The 20,108-nt window shown below is 46.8% G+C and overlaps 1 protein-coding gene across 2 annotated transcripts; it reads left to right on the top strand.

The window, feature by feature from the left end:
- Positions 1–3,854: 3,854 nt before the first annotated feature.
- On the top strand, positions 3,855–19,820 carry SLC22A8 (solute carrier family 22 member 8; the record flags this gene model as incomplete). 2 transcript variants are annotated; one of them, XM_080913263.1, is made up of 10 exons in its annotated part: positions 3,855–4,217; positions 15,642–15,745; positions 16,236–16,390; positions 16,818–16,986; positions 17,372–17,495; positions 17,682–17,797; positions 18,678–18,892; positions 19,208–19,316; positions 19,450–19,653; positions 19,739–19,820. In XM_080913263.1, the coding sequence occupies 10 exons, from the start codon at positions 3,885–3,887 to the stop codon at positions 19,818–19,820; spliced, it is 1,611 nt and encodes a 536-aa protein (XP_080769389.1). The 2 variants fall into 2 exon arrangements, with proteins under 2 accessions (XP_080769389.1, XP_080769388.1); XM_080913262.1 differs by lacking the exons at positions 17,372–17,495; positions 17,682–17,797 and having other exon boundaries at positions 3,885–4,217.
- Between the last annotated feature and the right edge of the window lie 288 nt (positions 19,821–20,108).

Raw genomic sequence — 20,108 nt, 5'->3', positions numbered from 1 at the left:
GGACAGAAAAGCCCAGAGGGTTGCCATATCCTCTGAGTCTGTCACAGAGACATCCTGGCCCTGAGGCCAAGGCCACCACATTAAATAGAAGCAGAGGTTCTATCCAGATGAATTCGCTCATTTCTCCTCTTACCCACAATCACCCTCTGCTCACTACTCTGTCCATCCAACTCTATCTATTGACCTCTATCCAGTCATCAAAGCCTGATGATGCTGTCACCACCTCCAGACAGTCCATTTCTATCTAGTCCTCCAGTCGGTCATCTTAGACATTGACCTCCCATGTGCTTTAATGATTTCTGAAATGCTGTCTACTCAGAGAAGCACATGGGAAGTGAGAACAGCCATAGCATGGGGCCTCCAATATACATGCTCATGAAAACATGGCTGGAGAGAGAGCTACATTAATCCAAGTTCACTCAGTTCAGCATCTGAGTCTTACTCTCATGGGTATTTTACTAGGCTGGCTGCCCATAGCTGCTGCCTACCTGCTCCATGCCCAAATCAGAGGTTCAGGGTGAAGACCTAGCATGTGCATTCCCTGCATGGCCACACATCTTGGCCATAGTCAAGTTGGTGTGATTCCTACTTCCTCTTGTTCAGGTTTCCTTTTTAGTAGTTCCCCTGCCTCGGAAAGTTTACATTTAGAAAGATGCAGTCTGTGTTCCTTTGCACTGGACCTCAATTCCCCCCAAATGAGATGAGGACAACAGACAAGTCACATACCCCTGATGAGACCTGACAGGTAGCAGTGGAACCTGAGCTCAGCTTCAGCTTAAAGGACTGAACGAATTTAGACAGAAATGAAAAAAAAGAAGAAGAAAAAAAAGGAAGAAAAACCTATTTCCATGTCCCAAATTAAAAATACATTGAATGTGTAAGAGTTCTTAAGTACAGAATTTTTTTTTTTTAAAGTTAGTTTGAATACATTAAATTTAGGATCACAGCAGAGGCCCTGGGACAGAAGACAACAAGAACAAGAATGAGTAAGAAAGGTGATGGAGATGCTCCTTTTGGCTACCATCTCTCTCACCCACTTCAGCTGGACCAACTCTATTTGTACTCAATATACTATTAACTAAGAGGTTTCTGATGTTTTGCTTTTTTTTCCAAAGCCACTTTAACTGATGAAGAGAAAAGGCCCAGGAAGAGGTGATTTTACTGAAGGTCATACAAGTCCATCATGTAACAACCCCCAGTAGCCTTGATTCAGGGATCAGGATCCCACGAACATCCGCTGGGGCCCAAGGGCGCTGCCCGGATACAGTGGCCCCTCACTGAGCTGTTGGGCTGTGTATACTCTGGCTCAGCCCCAGCGGCCTCAGGGAAATCACCAGGCGCCTTTAAACAACATCCCACTGGGACAGGAACAGACGGACAACACAGGCCAATTAGGAACTAGAAAAGAACATCTCCGTGAGGGTGACCACCCAGAACAGGGGGTTAGCTGCAGCAGCCCAGCTTGCTGCAAGCCTCCCAGTCAAAACCTTCCTAAAACAACCCTTTGGCTGCCTTGGAGTATAATTTAATCTTCCTTTGATGACTCCAGATCTCACCCTGCCTCAGGCCACTCGGAGAACATCAATAATTGCTGAGTACAGGTGGTAAGCGAAGAGGAGGGGCTGGAACAGGGTTCATCAGCTGACCTTGCCTTGTGGTAGAGGGAGGAGCTGGCAGGCACTTCAGCCTGAGGATCCCAGCCCTAACTTGGAGGCTAGATACCACCTTTAAGAAAGGGGCCCAGGAAGACAATGGGAGACCTCAACCAGACAAAACAGAGAACACCAAGTGGTCCCTTCTCTGATCCCCCATGCCCGGAGCAGGTGGAATAGAGCATCTCCTGGGGGGGGGGGGGGCGGTGTCCCTGGAAATGGTAACAGTCAGCTAAGAGCAAGCCAGTCATGACTTAAAAAGCAGTACAGGTTAAGCAACTTTGCTAGGAAAGAAGCAGACTTCATAGAAAACTCTGGCTCAAACCAGAAGCGTTAGTGAATGCTAGTAATCCTAGCACTGGAGAAGAAGCTAAGGCAGGAGGATTGCTGTGAGTCTTAAAGGTCAGTCTGAACTATATAGTGAGATACTGACTCAAACAACCAGAGGGGAGGATGGTGGAGAGAGAAGGTAGAAGAGGAAGAGAGGGGGAGAGGGAGGGAGGGAAGAGGAGAAAGAGGAGGGAGAGAGGGAGGGAGGGAGAGAAACAAAAGCAGAGAGAGAGTGTGTGTGTGTGTTTAGATGCTTTAGGGTAGAAATAAACTTAAAGCCACACCCTGACCTACTTCCTGCTGAAGACCCTAAGCTAGTTACTTAACTTCTCAGTTTCCTAACTGACAATGCTAACAGTAGGGCCCATACGTGTCAATCAAGTTTCGTTGGCTGCTAGACCCTGTCTTAGACACATCTGTAGGAGAAAAAACTACCACATACACAAAACTCTGCGCAAGTTGGCTCTTGGGTGAGACTAAACGTACTTACTCAGTTTGTGTTGGCTTGTTAGAGTTTCTGTTTTATACGAGAAATAAACATTATTAGGTAATTAAACCATACTCACAGCAATAAACAAAGCCATCAGAACTGTAGGGAGAAGCCCAAGAGCAGCTGGGGACAGTAAGTCCATAGGTAGATGGAAGAGACTCAGCTAGGGATGGCCCTGGTTTTTCCTCTGCGACCATAAAGACCAGTGCTTGGGACTGTCTATCAAGTGTGCCCTAACATTCTCCATGAACCTACTCGGAAGCCAGTCTGGAAAAGAGGCCATTGCAAGATTGCTGCCTCTCATGCCCAGTAGCACCCCTCTCACCGTTCTCAGCTTCGGGGTCTCTGAACATCAGCTCAGAGGTTCTCTGGACACACGGACCTGAATCCCTTCCCAGATTCTCTCTTAGGAAACAAGCCCTGGGCCACTAAGCCCTTTGTCCAGCCAGCAGCCCTCTAGGCTCAGCCACAGTCCACTCACTCCCCAGCCCCCTCTCCACCCTCTCCACAGCCTTGGCTGAGGCAGCCCTTTCAGGAGAGCCGGGCTTGGTGGGTGCACAGCATTCTCCCTGCCGGATGTTAATCTTGCAAAGAAAGTCAAACATTAGCCCAGGAAACAGCTTATGCCTTATATAAGGCACCCCAGGGGAGACACAAACAGCTTGTTAGAGCTGAGCTTTCCTACCACAGCAGCTGCCGGACCCTAGGACAGAGCACGGGCCACCACCGCATCCACCTCCAGCCCAACTGGATTCAGCTCCAACCACCAGGTGAGACGGGATTGAAGGCACCCAAGACTAGCACCCAAGATCACCCCAAAGCCAGGCCCTGCTTCCTCACTGTAACACTGTAATTGGTCAGATTCCTAATGCTTTCAGGGAGTCTTCTGATACTCCAGCACAGGGGACTCACCCCAGGGAACAGCAAGGAAGCTTTGAGCTTGAGGAGATCCTTCTTAGCACTCATGAAACAATCAGGGATGTGTATTACCCTCACCGTCACCCATATTCAGCCTGTGCAACCAACGTTCAAATCTGGACCTTTGGTTCTGACTATGTGGCCTGGTGTATGCACACCTATTACCTATAAGCACAGGGGCTACATGCCTGCATTCACATGATCTTCACAGTGTAATTTAAATGTACATATACCACTGCATCCACACTGGGATTTCATATCCCTCCATGCAGCTGGGTACATCTTTATGCATCCACACACCAAAACCCCCACATCTTTACACATGCACACAAACATGTCTCCACACATGTGTTCTCATATATGTAACTAGATATATCTTCATGCATATGGTTCTATGATGCTCCACAGGCCTAAACATAGCACTCACACACATACACACACCTCTTCTTGGCCTAATGCCTTGCCTACAGTTTTGGTTCATCTTGCCTGGCGCCATGACCTTCTCTGAGATTCTGGACCGTGTTGGAAGCATGGGCCCCTTCCAGTACCTGCATGTGACCTTGCTGGCCCTCCCAGTCCTCGGAATAGCCAACCACAACTTGCTACAGATCTTCACAGCCACCACCCCTGCCCACCATTGTCGCCCGCCCCCCAACGCCTCTATAGAGCCCTGGGTACTCCCCTTGGACCCAAATGGGAAGCCTGAGAAGTGTCTCCGCTTCGTACATCTGCCAAATGCCAGTCTTCCCAATGACACCCAGAGGGCCACCGAGCCATGCTTGGATGGCTGGATCTACAACAGCACCAGAGACACCATCGTGATAGAGGTATGTCTGGCAACCTCTCTCCCTCCACCTCACCTTGGGTACTTCCATACACTGTGCACCACTTGTGGGTAGAAAAGACACAGGGGCCTAGGTTTCCTGGGATTGAAGGACAGGGAAACTTGGCAAAGAGGAAGGGTCCCAGTGCTCATGCACAAGAACTAAGTGGCTTGAGTCCTTCATGCTCAGAACCCAAGCATTCCTTCAACAATCTACAACATGGAGCTCAAGCTCCAGGGATTCAAAACTGTACAGTCCCTCCTCCTAAGAGGGTGTTCTATAGCCTTGTTGAATGACTTGTTACTGTGTGCGATGCAGCAATCTTGAACTGTGATCTTCTACCCTTGGACCTGTTAGAGGGACAAGAAAGAAATAGCTTGGGATGAGATAGCTCTAAAGAAGCAGCCCTGGAGCTGAGATTAGAACAGCAGGCAAGGGGTTAACCAGACTAGAAAAGGAACATTCCATCCTGTGCAAAGCCTTACATGGCTGGGGGGTTAGGGAGGCTGTGTAGTAGAGGGATTTCACATTGCAAGGGTTGAAAGATTCCTGCGTAGATCCAGAGGGTGTCAGTCACCCACATGAGTGCCTTTATGGCCTCACTGACGAGTCACCCTTATGGAGTGGCTGGTCGTCTCACCTACCACTTCCAAGAGTAGAGCTAAATCAAGTCCTTCAATGAACTGACAGGCCAGTCAGGAGGCTGTGACAGGAGGAAAATGAGGAGCCTGGAATTGGGGTTTGCTGAATGTCAACTGACTGCCAGGCACGTCTGAGTCCTCTGCGGGGCTCTCTAGTGTGTGGATGTGTCAGGCTGTCTTTTTTGCTGTTGAGGGTTAGGCACTCAGACCCAGGGAAGAGACGTGACTGTTCCGTGAGATGCAGTTTCACAGCTAGATTTTCAAGCAAAATACCCCTTAGTACAAAGTTCAAAGGAAACCTTAGCCAAAAGATTCCAGGGAGGCTTCATACAGGGACACCCTGTGATCCCCACAAGAGCAGGATTCAAACATTGCTTCATTAGAAGACCTTTGCCCTGCAAATACAGCCCCAGGTTGCCATCCTATGGGCTTCAGCTTCCTGGAATCCCAGGGAGTTAGGTCTCTTTATCTCTATTTCACAGATGAGGAAATAGAGGCCAGCCCTGAGTTTCTCCTATGGGCAGAACTAGGATTTTAATCCAAGACCATCTAGACCATCTATATAATTATCTGTGTAATCACAAACAAATATTTATTCTCTATAGAGCATTTATTATAGACATTGTTCTAAATGCCTTGCAAATATTAACAGTTTTGAACTTTTTGACAGCTATAAAATAATTAGTATTTAAATTAGTTCTTTTAGATGGGAATACTGAAACCCAGAGAGCTTAGAAGCTTGCTCAAAGTCACACTAGGAGTAAGTGGAGTTGGGTCTGAGCATGAGCCCCGGGCATCAGAGTTGTGCACCTGAGGAGCACACTTGTTACATTCATATCCCCTAGACCATACCTCTTCCCTGATACATTATTTTTCTCCTCTATGCCAATCATAGTGTTCAGAATACATCAAGTATTCAAAACATTAGGCATGTTTGTGTGGTGGTGCAGAATGCTGAGGCCTCAAAGGCAAAGAAGCCATTAGCCTTCCAGAGGCTTACCATCAGAGGGGACACGGGTACTACCCTGTAGGGATCTGAATGCTTCTTGAGACAGGATTCATTGCTGTGTCCCCAGCACCTGGAATAATACCTCGAAAAGCAGGGGGGATAAATTTTTGTGGGAGGAATAAATAAATGTTCTGTAATCTTAAGATTCTGAAAACCCAGCGAAGGGGTTTCTAACCAGCACAGGGGTAGGAGGTCTTAGAGGGCTTGTTGAAGTCAGCTCTGCATTCTCTGAACATAAAAGAGAAAGGAGAAGTAGGGAGTGAGTCTGAGTGGGCAGTGTACCCGGGATACAAAGCTCAAAATGCTAAATGCAAAGCCACTGACACATAAAGTCTGAAGCATAGAGACATGAAGGCTACTGGGCACGGGACAGGAGAGAGCAGCAAGAGGGCCTGGGATGGTTGCTAAGGCAAAAGTGTGGCTTCTCTAAAAAGGGATGAGGAACCATGGGTGCAGTAGTCTTTAAGAAAGAGTGTGACAGGCTCACGAGACCTTCTGAAGAGCCTCACTCTGTGGAACAGAGGTGGGGTCTGTAGGGGGAATTTTAGTCTGGCATCAGCACAAGCTGGCAGCGAACTGCATGGGACTCCAGGGTGGAGGTGGCAGGTGGCAGGTAGATGGAATGGTTGGTTTAGAAGGCAGAGAATAGAAAATTGGAATCTAAGGGACCTAGTGGCTAAACAGATGTGGGAGGTAAAGAGCAGATAGGAAATCCAAGACATGCCCATAAGTTTCCCAATGTATGCATGACTTGCTATGCATCTGGGAAGACGATGAAAAGAAATAAACCACCCATCACCTCCAGAAACAGAACCCAAGGAACAAACAGCCTAAAGGAAAAGATGTGTGTGATGCCTCAGACAGAACATTAAATCCAGCGTAGGCTAAATACTTCCAGGCCACCTTGGGTTATACAGGGAAATCCTGTCCTGGGGTGGGGAGAAAGTGAAGAAGGAAGAACTGAAGAAAGAAAAGAGCAGGCTTACAAGGAATAGTGAAATATTCTCATCCAGAACATGGTGTGCGAGTTCCTAGGTACCAGATGGGGATAGGCGCACACACAAGCTCATATAAACTCTCACAGCTCTCCGACTTCCACCTTAATTATCCTGTTTGCATGGATGAGAAACCTGAAAGACAGATCACTAGCCAAGGCACAACATTCACACAGGGTCAAGGAGAGAATCCAAGTCTCTAAAGTAGGACTCCGGAGGCCATGCTGCTGAAAGATACCCAGGACCCAACCTGTACTCCCTGAGATTAACCATCCATCCTGCACCCCGCTGAGGGAATCCGGTGCTCTAACATGTCCACAGATGTTCAACCTCACCTTCCAGTAACTCCTCCAGGACAGGGACAGTATCTCTCCCACCTACATCTGCCATCACAGGACTTAGGTGTTCAGTAAGTGCTTAACCAATGCTAAATACAGAATAAGCTCCACTCTGCCTGAGACACTGCTCAACACTGGAAAACAGCTTCCTTTCCAGGTCACTCCTCAGGTGGGCTCCTAGGAGCTTTGCCAAGAGCAGAGGTCAAGAGGCCTCATACCCAGTCAAGCTTCAGTTCACCCCTGTGCCAGCCAAATTCCCATTCCTTGAGATGATATGAATCTGCACAAAACAAGAATCAGCACGTCCTCAGGGGACTGCACCCTTCTCCATGTCAGACCTCATTTAGCTCTGCATTAAGCTATAATTCTCCGAGGACCCTGTCATGGCGAGCCTATAAGAAGGATCTCTGCTCTCCCCACTCACTGAAACATTAATGACCAAACTCAACTAGAAGAACAAACAGGGAGCTCTGATCTGTTCATTCAGCCACGGCAAATACAGGTTCTGTGTGCTTAGGGTAGAGTAGAGTTCTGCCTCCCATGTGAGAGAGGCGATCAGGACTTCTCAGGAGCTTTAACTGGGACTTGGAGAGGAAACAAAGACCTTTCTTGTCTGTCTGGAAGGCACGAGAGCCTGGCTGCTGAGCCCTAGATTCCCTGAAGTACAACTCACTTACACTGAAGCACAGCTGGTAGCCCTCTGGTCCTGACCCCAACCTCAAGTGAATAGAGTGCCCCCTTCAAAAGCCCCCGGCCTTCCTCTCTGGGCCTTGTATCTTCCTGTCCTGCTCCCAGTGCCACAAGAAGCCCATGACCCCAGGGAGAACCCTTGCAGGGTCAACCACCTCTGACCACCCCCATCCTCCTCAGCAAATACCCAGATTCAGGACATTTATCCATCTGTCTCATGTTCGGGCCCCAGTCCTGCCTCACATCCCCACTGGCTGCTTGCCACCCTGCTTCAGGTACACTTTTTCTACCTTTTTCTCAGCCTCTGATCTCAATTCCTAGTAAGGAATTGGGATTTCACTCTGGCTACATTTCTGGCCAGCCTGACCCCAGTGGCAGCCACTATGTAAAAAGCTTCTGGTCATCTTCATAGTAGGGCACCTAGAACAGTTGTGTAATTCCCAATTCAAAGCTCACTCGGTGGACACCTACTGTGTGCAGGCCCCAGAGTTACTGCTTCACTTTCCACATTTTTCACTGTGGGCAAGTCAGGTATCATCCTTCCCATTCTATAGGAAATGGCACTGGCCTCAGATCCAAATGGCATCCTACACAGTTGTGATGGTGGGCCAGGAGAGCCTGACCTCAGAACCATGCTCTATCTGTTGTGTCATCTGTCACATGCCATTGGATAAATGACAACAGCAATAATAATTAATAATAATAATAATTACTATGAGTTGAGTGCACAGTGTCTTCCAGATTTAGGGCTTGTTGTTCTTTGTTCCTTAAGTCATTCATAGATTCAAGAAGTAGGTATCGGGTACCTACAGATACAGCTGAGGACTTTGACCACATAGAACTTAAATACCTGGAGAGATGGCTCAGTCAGTAAAGTGCTTGCCACACAAGCATGAGAGCCTGAGTGTCGTCCCAAGCACTGACATAGGAAAGCTGGGCACAACAGTTATAGCCTGAAACCCCAGCACTGGGGAGAAAAAGACTGGAGGATTCCCTAAGACTAAGTAGTCAGCAAGCTCCATGTTCAGTAAAAAGCCCTGTCTCAAAAAAAAAAAAAAAAAAAAAAAAAAAAACACGTCTGGCTTTCATATGTGTCTGCACACATGTATACACAGAAACATGAACACCCATCTAAGTGTACACTGAAGCTCACCCACACATCACCCCTCATTCCCTTAACACACACACACACACATACACACACAAACACACACACACACACACAAAATCTATCCCAAAATACACAGCTCCTAAGCAGCACAATTTGTGTCCTCACCCACACATCAACCCTCACTCCCTTAACACACACACACACACACACATACACACACACAAACACACACACACACACACACACACACACACACACATAATCTATCCCAAAATACACAGCTCCTAAGCAGCACAATTTGTGTCCAAAGATACTTGGCTTGTCCTCTTTGGTCTTCATAGTTCCAAAAAAGATGTAAGAATCAAAGATGTAAGAATGCACAGGGCCAGGCAACAATATTCCCTAAGGTCTGACCTGGCTTCAAAGATACTCGGGTAAAAGTAAACTTTTATTCCCTAGCGCTGACGGGTAGGGACATTGTTTGACATCTTGGTTGAGTCAGCTTTCTCTACATGCAGCAGGAAGCCCATTCTTTTGTTGGATTATATGGTGCCTCCTGAATGGCTTGTGGTGACTATCATCCAGTCTGCTTACCCTCTGAAGGACTTCCTAAACACTTTATTTGCTGCCCTAACTCCTAAACCTGTATCGTTGAACCTTGACCAAGCAGCCCAGCAGGCCCTGACCTGAACACAGTGCCACAGTTAGTCATGCTGTCTCACAGAACAACAGCTCCCATGTTTAAACCTTCTTTCTTAAGCCCAGGGCTTAGAACACAATACACAGTGGGGCACCTGGGAGTTGTGGTCCTGGTTGAGGACATCAGTAGATCTTTCAGACCTGAGCTTGAGTCACTGCCTTGAAATGAACCAAGCTATGCTCAAGCAAAGTATCTTTCATTGGAGCCACAGGTTCTTTGTGAAAATGAGGTCTTATCTGCACCAGCTTTGTGATGGTGCTGTCATGACTTGTAAAGCTGTCATGGCTGAGCAGAGCAGCCCTTCTCTTTCCTCCCTACAATCTTCCTGGACTGGATCACACAGGAAGACAAGGCTGAGGTTTCTGTCCTTTTCTTCCAGAACCAACTCCTCAGGACTTAGTTATGCTATAAGACTGGGGAAAGAAATCCAATATAAGACTAGGCTACGTGAAGCAAGCGAGAAGGCTATGTAGGACCGACAGGAGCTAGTGGGAATTACAAACCTAGGCCATGCCCAGGGCAGAAGAGAAGCACTAAGAAGCTAATTTTTGGTTTCTTCCAATCAGCATGCTACCTTTCCCTCTCTGGGACTCATCAGTAAAAGTGTGTATAATGGCTACTCCCTGTTTATTCATTCATTCATTATTCATTAATCACATACTAATATGTATTATAATGAACTCTTCTGACAGTTGCCAAGGTTAAAAAGTAAAATGAGATGTCTTCTGTCTCCAAGAGGCTACAGAAGATAGTAGAGGAAGACAAGCAGATGAGCTGCTAAGATGCTTCGCAGCAATGGTGCCTGATGATGGAAGTAAAGCAGCTGGGGAGACAAGGAACACCTTAGCTCCACGGGAGTCAGACTTCTCAGACATTCACCTCACATATGAATTGGCCACTGAGAAATTCCTGACACTGGGAAAAGATTATGAAAGGACGGGCAACATTCTTGAGTAAGAGGATCCTAACACATACAAAACAGCAAAGAAATCACTTGTTTTTATGGACTCAGAGTAAAACATGATTAAATCCAAGGGCTGCCCAAGCCTCTAGAGCCCCAGTCAAAGGCAGCACAGAAAACATTCCTGGTTTCTTGAATATTCAAGCCTTCTGCTACAAGCTATAACAGGACTCTCTTGGGGGCTGTGCACAAAGAGTCCAACAGAAAGCATCCAGGATGCTTTCTAAAATCTTTCTCTCAGAAACTTGGGGTGCCTTTAAAAACCCACCCTATCTGCTCCATGCTTCCCTCATGTATCCCAATTCCCTTTCTCGTCACCACCTAGCAAGCCAATAGATGTTTCACACACAGCAGAAGCACCTTTGTTCATTTCCAGTAAAAATCCCCCAGATTGGGCAGCTTAAAACAACACAGATTTTATTATCGCACAGGTTTGGAGACTAGAATCCCAAAGCACACAGCACCAGTGTGCTTTCTGCAAAGGCCCTACAAAGAGTCCTCCCTTAATTCTTCTAGTTTGAGGCAGTTGCTGGCAAGCCTCAGCATTGCTTGGCTTGTGTGTCCATCACTCTAAGCTCCGCCTCCATCCTGTTCTGTGTGCTTCAAGAGTCCACCCTGCATAACACAGTCTCACTGCAACTCAGCTCATTACATTTAACCAGCTTCATTTCCCTCCTAGGAGGTTTGAACTTCAGTGTATTCTTTGAGAGAACACAGTCAACTCAAAGGCTGTAGGTCTCAAACCGACATCTCACACTTTATGTTGCTCTATAGGACAGTGACAGCCAATTTTTCAGTTCTGAGGAGCTTTGTCACCCATAAAAATCTCTGAAAGAAATGTACAGTATGACTGGAGTTTGCTTTATTTTTAATATTTAATCAGTACGTCTTTTCCTTGGTTTTTCCTGAAAAGCCTAAGACAGAATGTAGGGAAGTGCCAGAAGCCTCTCTCCACACCTGCCATGCTTCTCTCCTCCTCTGTACTGTTGCTTCCTGCAGTATTGTCCCTCCTCCTCTGCCTCACACCACATCATGTAGACCCCCTTCCCTGTTAACAATGTCTACTGGAGTTTCTGGACTTGTTGGCTCACCTGAAGCTAGCTGGAAGACCTGACATTCTCATCCAAACTCCTCCTGCCTAACTTTCAGAAGAAAAACGTAGAAAAACAAAAACAAAAAACAAAAAACAAAAACAAAAAAAAAAACCTTCCTTGGGCTCAGAGATCTCTCCCCACACTTTACTTCCAGAACATTCTTGGAAGGCATTTGTAGAGAACATTCTTCACTTCATTACACGAGTAATTCAGGATGTCTGGAGTGAGGAATGTGTGCTGGGATTAGCAGGAGATTAGAGGAGACAGGTTCACCAGGCCAAAGCATAGCAGGCCTTAGAAACCACTCAGCAGGGGAGTGAGCGAGCTTTACCTAACGGACGAGAGGGAACCAGAAAATATTCTTAGCACAGTAGAAACCTAAAGCCGTTCATGTCACTGGAAAGAGAATGGGAAAGGCTGGTCATGAGCTTGTTACAGTAATTTGCTCTGAGACTGTCTTCTCCCCTGTAAAACGGGAACATGGAGTGGATTCTGTGAGGGTTGAAGAAATTAAAGTATAGGATGCTTACTTTTAGGACAGAGCCTGGTACAGTGGTCCCTTAGGAAACATCAGCTATCACTATTCATTCCAGGACAAGATGGTGAGGCCTAGAGTAAGGCCTGTATTTCTGATGAAATAGTGGTTAAGAGCACTCGCCCCTCAGGGGACCTGCTTTCTATCTGCAGCATCCTCCTCGAAGTTCACAACCATCCATCCATAGCTCCAATTCAGAGGATCTGACGACCACCTCTGACCTGTGGAAGCACCAGGCACACATATGCTGCATATATATGTATGCAGGCAAAGTACTCATACACATAAAATAAATAAATCTAAAAAACCAGACAAATCCAGATTCAAAAAGAAGTACACTGGGTGTGGTAGCACATACCTTTAATTCCAGCATTCAATAGGCATAGACATGTAGTGAATCTCTGTGTGTTCTAGGCCAGATTTGTCTTCGAATTCCAGGACAGCTGGGTCTATGTAAAGAGACCCTGTCACACACACACACACAAACACACACACACACACACTCACACATACACATACACATATGTACACACATACACACACATACACACTCACAGATACACATTCACATACACACACACATTCACATATACACATACACTCATACACATTCACACACACATATGCACAAACACACTCACTCACACAAACACATACACATACACACACACACTTACACACACATACACACACACTCACACTTACACACACACTTACACACACATACACACTCACATATACACACACACTTACTCACACACACTCACACATACATACTCATATATACACAAATATGCACACACATTCACATACACACATACACATACACACACACATTAGAAGCTTGAGGATCAAATGACTGTGTGATTGAATTGGGATTTCTGAAAACATAGGGTCAGCAGAGTTTTGATCTGTGTGAGGCAAGAAGGAAATCCACTTAAACACAAATCAGTAGTGGGTATTGGTTCAAATTTCTTGAGTCTGACCCTGGACAGTTTATTCTAGTCATATTTAAGTACAGCACAATTTTGAAAATTTTTTCTGGTGACAATGAACTCAGCCTTGTATACACAATAAAGATTAAGTAATGACTACATCTAAACTCTTGGCAAAATACATGAGATCTCTTCCATAAAAATGGACCCATAGGGCTGGAGAGACGGCTCAGCAGTTAAGAGCACTGACTGCACTTCCAGAGGTCCTGAGTTCAATTTCCAGCAACCACATGGTGGCTCACAACCATCTGTAATGGGATCTGATGCCCTTTTCTAGTGTGTCTGAAGACATTGACAGTATACTTAACATTCATAAAATGAATAAATTTTTAATGGGTTCTATAGATTGAGAAACAATGCTCAAGATAAGAGTTTAGGATTGTGGTTCCCAATCTCCCTTTAACACAGTTCCTGTGTTGTGGTGAGCCCCAACCGTAAAATTATTTCATTGCTACTTCATAACTGTAATTTTGCTACTGTTGTGAATTGTAATGCCAATGTCTGATATGCAGGGTGTCTGCTGTGTGAACCCTGTGAAAGAGTGTTCTTTGGCCCCCAAAGGGGACCTGACCCCACATAGATAACCACAGGTCTGAGGAGTGTCTGAGGAAATCAAGCATGGCGTGACCCTACAGACAGCACAGGTCACCAGGCTATCAACTACACACATTCTTAGCATTCTGGGAGGAAAACAGGTTCTATATGTCTTCCTTTGAAGAGATAACACTGCGTGCTTAACATTCCTAAAGTCTCTAGTGCTTATCTGTGAGAGCAAGGACACCATGTCCTCTACAGGATGGGACAAGAGGGGAAGGAGTCGAAAGAGGTCCACCAGCATGCTCCTATATGTGGAATATGAAAAGGAGAATTCTTCTGAGCAGAGTATAGAGCCATATTTGTCAGCTGGGGACGGAGGGCATTGGTGTGGAGTGGGCACAGAGAAGCTACTTTAATGGATACACATTGTAGCTGGTTTCTTTCTTTCTTTTTTTTTTTAAGGTTTACTTGTTTTATGTATGTGAGTACAGTGTCACTGTCTTCACACACACCAGAAGAGGGTATCAGATCCCATTGCAGATGGTTGTGAGCCACCATGTGGATGCTGAGAATTGAACTCGGGACCTCTGGAAGAGCAGTGAGTGCTCTAACCACTGAGCAATCTCTCCAGCCCTTCACACTATAGCTGAATAAGCGGAATGAGTTTTGAGTTCTATTGTGCAATGGTGTTACAATGGACTGAATATAAAAACTAAAAGAGGAAATTTTAAATGTTATCAGCACAAAAAATAGAAATTTGAAAAAGGGATGGATAGGTTTCCTTAGCACAATTTATTTATTCCACGTATATCAAAAGCATAATTATGACTTCGTGGGTTGAAAGTCATACATGACTCTCAATTGCAAAAACTAATATTTCTAAAAAACAGGTTTGCTATTTGGTGCATATGGAAGCTCAAAAAGAATGAAAAGACAAGTCCTGCTAAGTCTGAGGTGTCCATGGGATGTGATCCAGGTAGTGTTTTCAAGTAGGCCACAGACTGATGGTCTAACAGACAAAAGAGGGGGATGTGGTGCAGAAATTGATCTGTAATCTACACCTTAGAAACAGGTGACATTGTCTGGGAAAAATAGGTGGAGAGAAAGATCCAGAGGGAGTCCTGGAGAAGCTAGGCAGGCGAGCCAAGAAAAAAAGGAGCCAGGGATGGAAAGGCAAAAAGTAAGAAAAAGGAGCGAGGTGCAGGCAGGCTGCCAAGGGTCAGGTCAAGTCAGGATGCAGGTCTGTGGCATGTGTGACAGCGGATGAGCACAGCTTCAGTGCATCAGTCAGGGCAGCACTGAGAACTGTGTGAAGAGGAGCACGGGTGGTGAGGGAATTGGAGGCAATGTGGACAGAAAGTTAATGCAGAAAACTGGTAGAGAGGGAGAAAGGAGGAGGGAAGGAGCGAGAGGCCAGATTAGACCTTAAGAGGAGGAGCGCTGATGTGAGGATTTAGGTGGAGGGACTGGCCTTGGATGTATGGGGAAGAAAGAGGCAAACGGTGCTGCAGGACACAAATGGACCTCCTGTGGAAGAGGCTAAGAACAGGTCAATAAAGCAGCTAAGCAGCCTCTGTAAAACACAACAGGTCACACATGTTGTCATTACACAACCATGGGTCAAAGACCCAAGGAATCCCCACGGACAAAAAGAACTGGTGCTTGACGGTCAAAGACCATGCTCAGGGAAGCCAAGTGTGTGTGTGTGTGGGTGGGTGGGTGTGTGTGTGTGTGTGTGTGTGTGTGTGTGTGCGCTCGCGCGCGCACCTGAGGGGACTGGACTCAACTGAACTGAACTGGCCATGACTTGCTCTTGTGCAGTGGGACTTGGTGTGCAGTTCTAACAAACTGAAGGAGATGGCCCAGTCAATCTTCATGGCAGGTATACTTGTTGGAGGCCCTGTGATTGGAGAACTGTCAGACAGGTAAGGCTTGGAAGCACATTCAATGTACATCTCTCAACTCTGTTCTACCTATACACCCAGAAGAAGCAAAAGCTTGGGGAGATGGGAAGGATGGGCAGATCCCATTCCCTTGCCAGGCCATAGTCTTCTTTTTGTCTCAAAGTCCTCACTCAAATCATCTGGCCTCTCCACCCAGGTTTTTAAACACAGTATTGTGACAGCATAGCGTAAACCTCGGGCAGATGGATGGCTTAGAGATATGTGGTCTTTCGACCTCTGCTCAGTCAGCTAAGCTGAAACGGAAGAAATAACTCATTAACTCAATGCTCCTGCAGACTTGTTGGATAACAACAATTACCAGCAAGGCTCTAATGAACAAGTTATATGCTCCACCCGGTCTTTGAAGAAGTATTGGGGGTTGCCTTCAGCCCTTTGCCCCAAAGCCTGCAAAGTCACTCAATTTGGCAGATGCACAGGGCTAACCTGGCCCTTCCTCTCTTCTGAGCTGTAGGTTTGGCCGCAAGCCCATCCTGACCTGGAGCTATCTCATGTTGGCAGCCAGCGGTTCTGGTGCTGCCTTCAGTCCCAGCCTCCCTGTCTATATGATCTTCCGATTCCTGTGTGGCTGCAGCATCTCAGGCATTTCTCTGAGCACCGTTATCTTGAGTGAGCCACAGTGGGAGCCTGAGGAGCAAGGGTTTGGGGAGCACCAGCCAAAAGCTGAGAGAGTAGGTTTGATTCAACCCAGAGACCCTTACCTTTGGTTTCTCAAGATCCTTCCGAATTTAACAACAATCGCAAACATAATGTCAGCAGCAATGAGGCTGTAGGACTTACTAGGCATCAGATCCTGTGTGGTATGTGCACGAAAGTGAGTGGCAGAAATTAAGACACAAAGCAAGGAGACATTAAAAATGAACTGGAGTCCTGTGTCCTTGGGTTTCAGGTATAATATCTACAAAATGGTGATAACTGAACCCTTGGGAGCAGATGAGGTCAGGTAGCTACTGGGAGGGAGAAGCTGATACCACTTCACAGAAAGGTGCCTGGGGCCTGACAAGACCCTAATCTGGTCCTTGGGCTCTTCCCACAGACGTGGAGTGGGTACCCACCTCGATGCGGGCCATCTCATCAACAACTATTGGATACTGCTACACCATTGGTCAGTTCATTTTATCCGGTCTGGCATATGCCATTCCTCAGTGGCGCTGGCTACAGTTAACCGTGTCTGCTCCCTTCTTCATCTTCTCCTTGTTGTCCTGGTATGTGGCCCTGTGATGTTCTCCTCTATCCCCAATTCCACTGGGGACAAATATGGGTTCTGTGCCTTGCCTGGCTATCCAACTCCATCTGTTCCCAGCTCCCTAAGCTGCACTGGTCTTAACCTAGCCCCTGGGGCTTCTAGCTAAAGAAGACATCCAATAACGAAACTAGGTTGAAGGCAGAAGAAGGCTTATTAGAAGTAAAGGGAAAGAGTGCTGAATTTTGTCCTAAGAAGAGGCAGCTCAGGGACAAAGATGGACCAATGTAAAGCTCCACAGAGAGTCATCTCAGGTTCTTGAGGCCTCCTATCCCATGGCCCCAGATACAGATGTCTCAAAAGGTACTCTGGAACAAGAGCCACTATGTTTCGACTCTGACCGCCAGGTGGATACCAGAGTCCATACGCTGGCTGGTTCTGTCTGGAAAATTCTCAAAGGCCCTGAAGACACTCCAACATGTGGCTACCTTCAATGGCAAGAAGGAGGAAGGGAAAAAGCTCACTGTGGAGGTAGGTGGAGAGGGGCTGTAACTGGGGCAGGACCATGTCTCTGCCTCTCTTGCCTCTCTTTCCTTGGCTTAGAGCTATATCTTATCTGTTTCCCTAATGAATCTTCTAGAAGAAACAGATCTGAACCTCCTTCCCTTCCATCAGCAAGGCCCACTAATAGCACCCATCCTTCTCTTATGTTCAAAGGAACTGAAGTTCAACTTGCAGAAGGACATCACTTCAGCCAAGGTCAAATATGGCTTATCTGACTTGTTCCGGGTGTCCATCCTGCGCCGTGTGACCCTCTGTCTCTCTCTGGCCTGGTAACCTGCCACCTCTTCCTACTCATGTCCAGCACTGGGCTGATAAACAAGGAAGAATCCATAGGGGCAAAGCCTGGGATTCCTGCAAAAGAAATCAAGAGAATGCCTCCTAGGAGCTGCTAAGGCCAGCTCTCATCCCAGAAGTCCCACATTCAGCTGAGAGGGTCCACCTCCCTCTGAGGTAGCACTACACCACACAGGACATGCCCTCTAGATCCTTCAGTGCACATTCTGGGACAGCACTTTTCCCACAGTCAGCCTCTCTGTCACTAAAGCCCTCTAGCCTAGCTCTGTCTTCTGGAACCACGCACAGCAGAGACAACCCTACAGGCTGCTGACTTACAAGAAGCAATTGTGTGTCTCCCAAGTTTCCTCTTCTGACTGATTCCACATCTTCCCCAAAGTCTTTCTGTGACCTGGTTGTAAAGCCATTTTTCATCCTAGTCTTCCCCAGGATCAAATTTGTCCTGCACTTTGCCATAATTCTGAGAGAAGAAAGGAGAGTTACCTACTCACTGTTTATAGCTTGACTTTTACCTTTGCCTCTCCGGATGTTCTATTTCTACTGAACAAAAATAGATCATTTTCTGCCTCCTCTAGTTCTTGAAAATATCTCCAGTCCTGTTATTCTATGGACCCAATCTTGGGCAACTTTGCCATGAACACCCTAGACCTTGACCATGCCAGACAGGACCAATCAATTCCAGCACTTTTCACTGAGCTCAGACACAATCTTAAAACTGAACATAAGCAGTATGTATGAATCAGTTATAGATGCCACAATAAACAAAACTATTTTCATCCTGGTAATCCACGGATAACTATGGGAAGAAACCTCAGCTTGGCTGGAGGTGCTGACCAATGCCTCTCTGTCTCTCAGGTTTGCTACTGGTTTTGCCTACTACAGTTTGGCTATGGGAGTAGAAGAATTTGGAGTCAACATCTACATACTCCAGATCATCTTTGGTGGGGTTGACATCCCAGCCAAGTTCATCACGATCCTCTCCATAAGTTATCTGGGCCGGCGTGTCACTCAGGGTTTTCTCCTGCTCCTAGCAGGAGGGGCCATCTTGGCCCTCATCTTTGTGCCTTCAGGTAAGAGGTTACCCTGGGACCCTCTGGAAGAAGCTGCCAGCAGCTGAAAAGTAAGCTCCAGCCTTGTGAACTCTCCTTCAATTTATGGTGTTGGCCTTGAACAGATCACTGTTTTTTGTAGGGCTCAGGTTATTCTCCTAGGAAACAACTCAATTGGCCTACATAACAAAGCATTAGTGGTAGCAGATGGGGTCTTACCTTTCCCTTTTCATATGAGCTTCAGAGAAACCGAAGTACAAAGGCAAAGTGTGCTAAAGAGTGAGAACATTCAGATGCTTGTGAACAATACCCATCCCCTAACCCCTTCCCATGCAGAAATGCAGCTCCTGAGAACAGCACTGGCTGTATTTGGGAAGGGATGCCTGTCTGGCTCTTTCAGCTGCCTCTTCCTCTACACAAGTGAGCTCTACCCTACAGTCCTCAGGTAGGTGATGTGCCTGGGTCAAGGACTAACAAATAAAACAGCATCTCCCTCCTGCCCTGTATGCAGGGGTCCCAGGATTGTCCTTTAAAAGCCTTCTGAACAGGCTGCCAATCCCTTCTCTGAACCCTCCCAGACAAACAGGTATGGGTGTCAGTAACGTGTGGGCTCGAGTGGGAAGTATGATAGCCCCACTGGTGAAAATCACGGGTGAACTGCAGCCCTTCATCCCTAATGTCATCTTTGGGACCACGGCCCTACTGGGAGGCAGCGCTGCCTTCTTCCTGCTTGAGACCCTCAATCGGCCCTTACCAGAGACTATTGAGGACATACAAGACTGGTAAGCTTTCTGCCTCTGGTACCCATGTCTCCTCTTTGAGTAAGCAGGCCAGAGACCCAGGCTTTTCCTAAACTCTATGTCCTAGGCACCAGCAAGCCAAGAAAACAAAGCAGGATCCAGAAGCAGAAAAGGCATCCCAGACAATCCCACTGAAGACTGGTGGATAGAACCTCAGCTGAGAGCAGCAGGATCCTCTTTCCTGGCCTCAAGAGACTGATTCCAAGCAGGACCTTCTGGGGATCCTCAGGCACCTTGGGGGTTGGAGAAAGCCCTAGGTGGGCCCATGCTCTTGGAACAAAACCTTCTGAGAGTTCAGTAAAGGTGTTCTACCCTCACCACCTCCATTTCACTATAGCCCACAACCCAGACCTGGTCTGTTCACAGCTCTAGCCACAGACTTTCCATACTCACCCCTGCATTCATCCTCCCTGCCATTCTTCTACCTACTCTTTCTG

The sequence above is a fragment of the Micromys minutus genome (genome assembly GCF_963924665.1).
Source record: "Micromys minutus genome assembly, chromosome: 2".
In the NCBI taxonomy this organism is placed as follows: domain Eukaryota; kingdom Metazoa; phylum Chordata; class Mammalia; order Rodentia; family Muridae; genus Micromys; species Micromys minutus.
The sequence above is the reverse complement of the archived record's forward strand: the minus strand, read 5'-3'. Positions and strand labels throughout refer to the sequence as shown.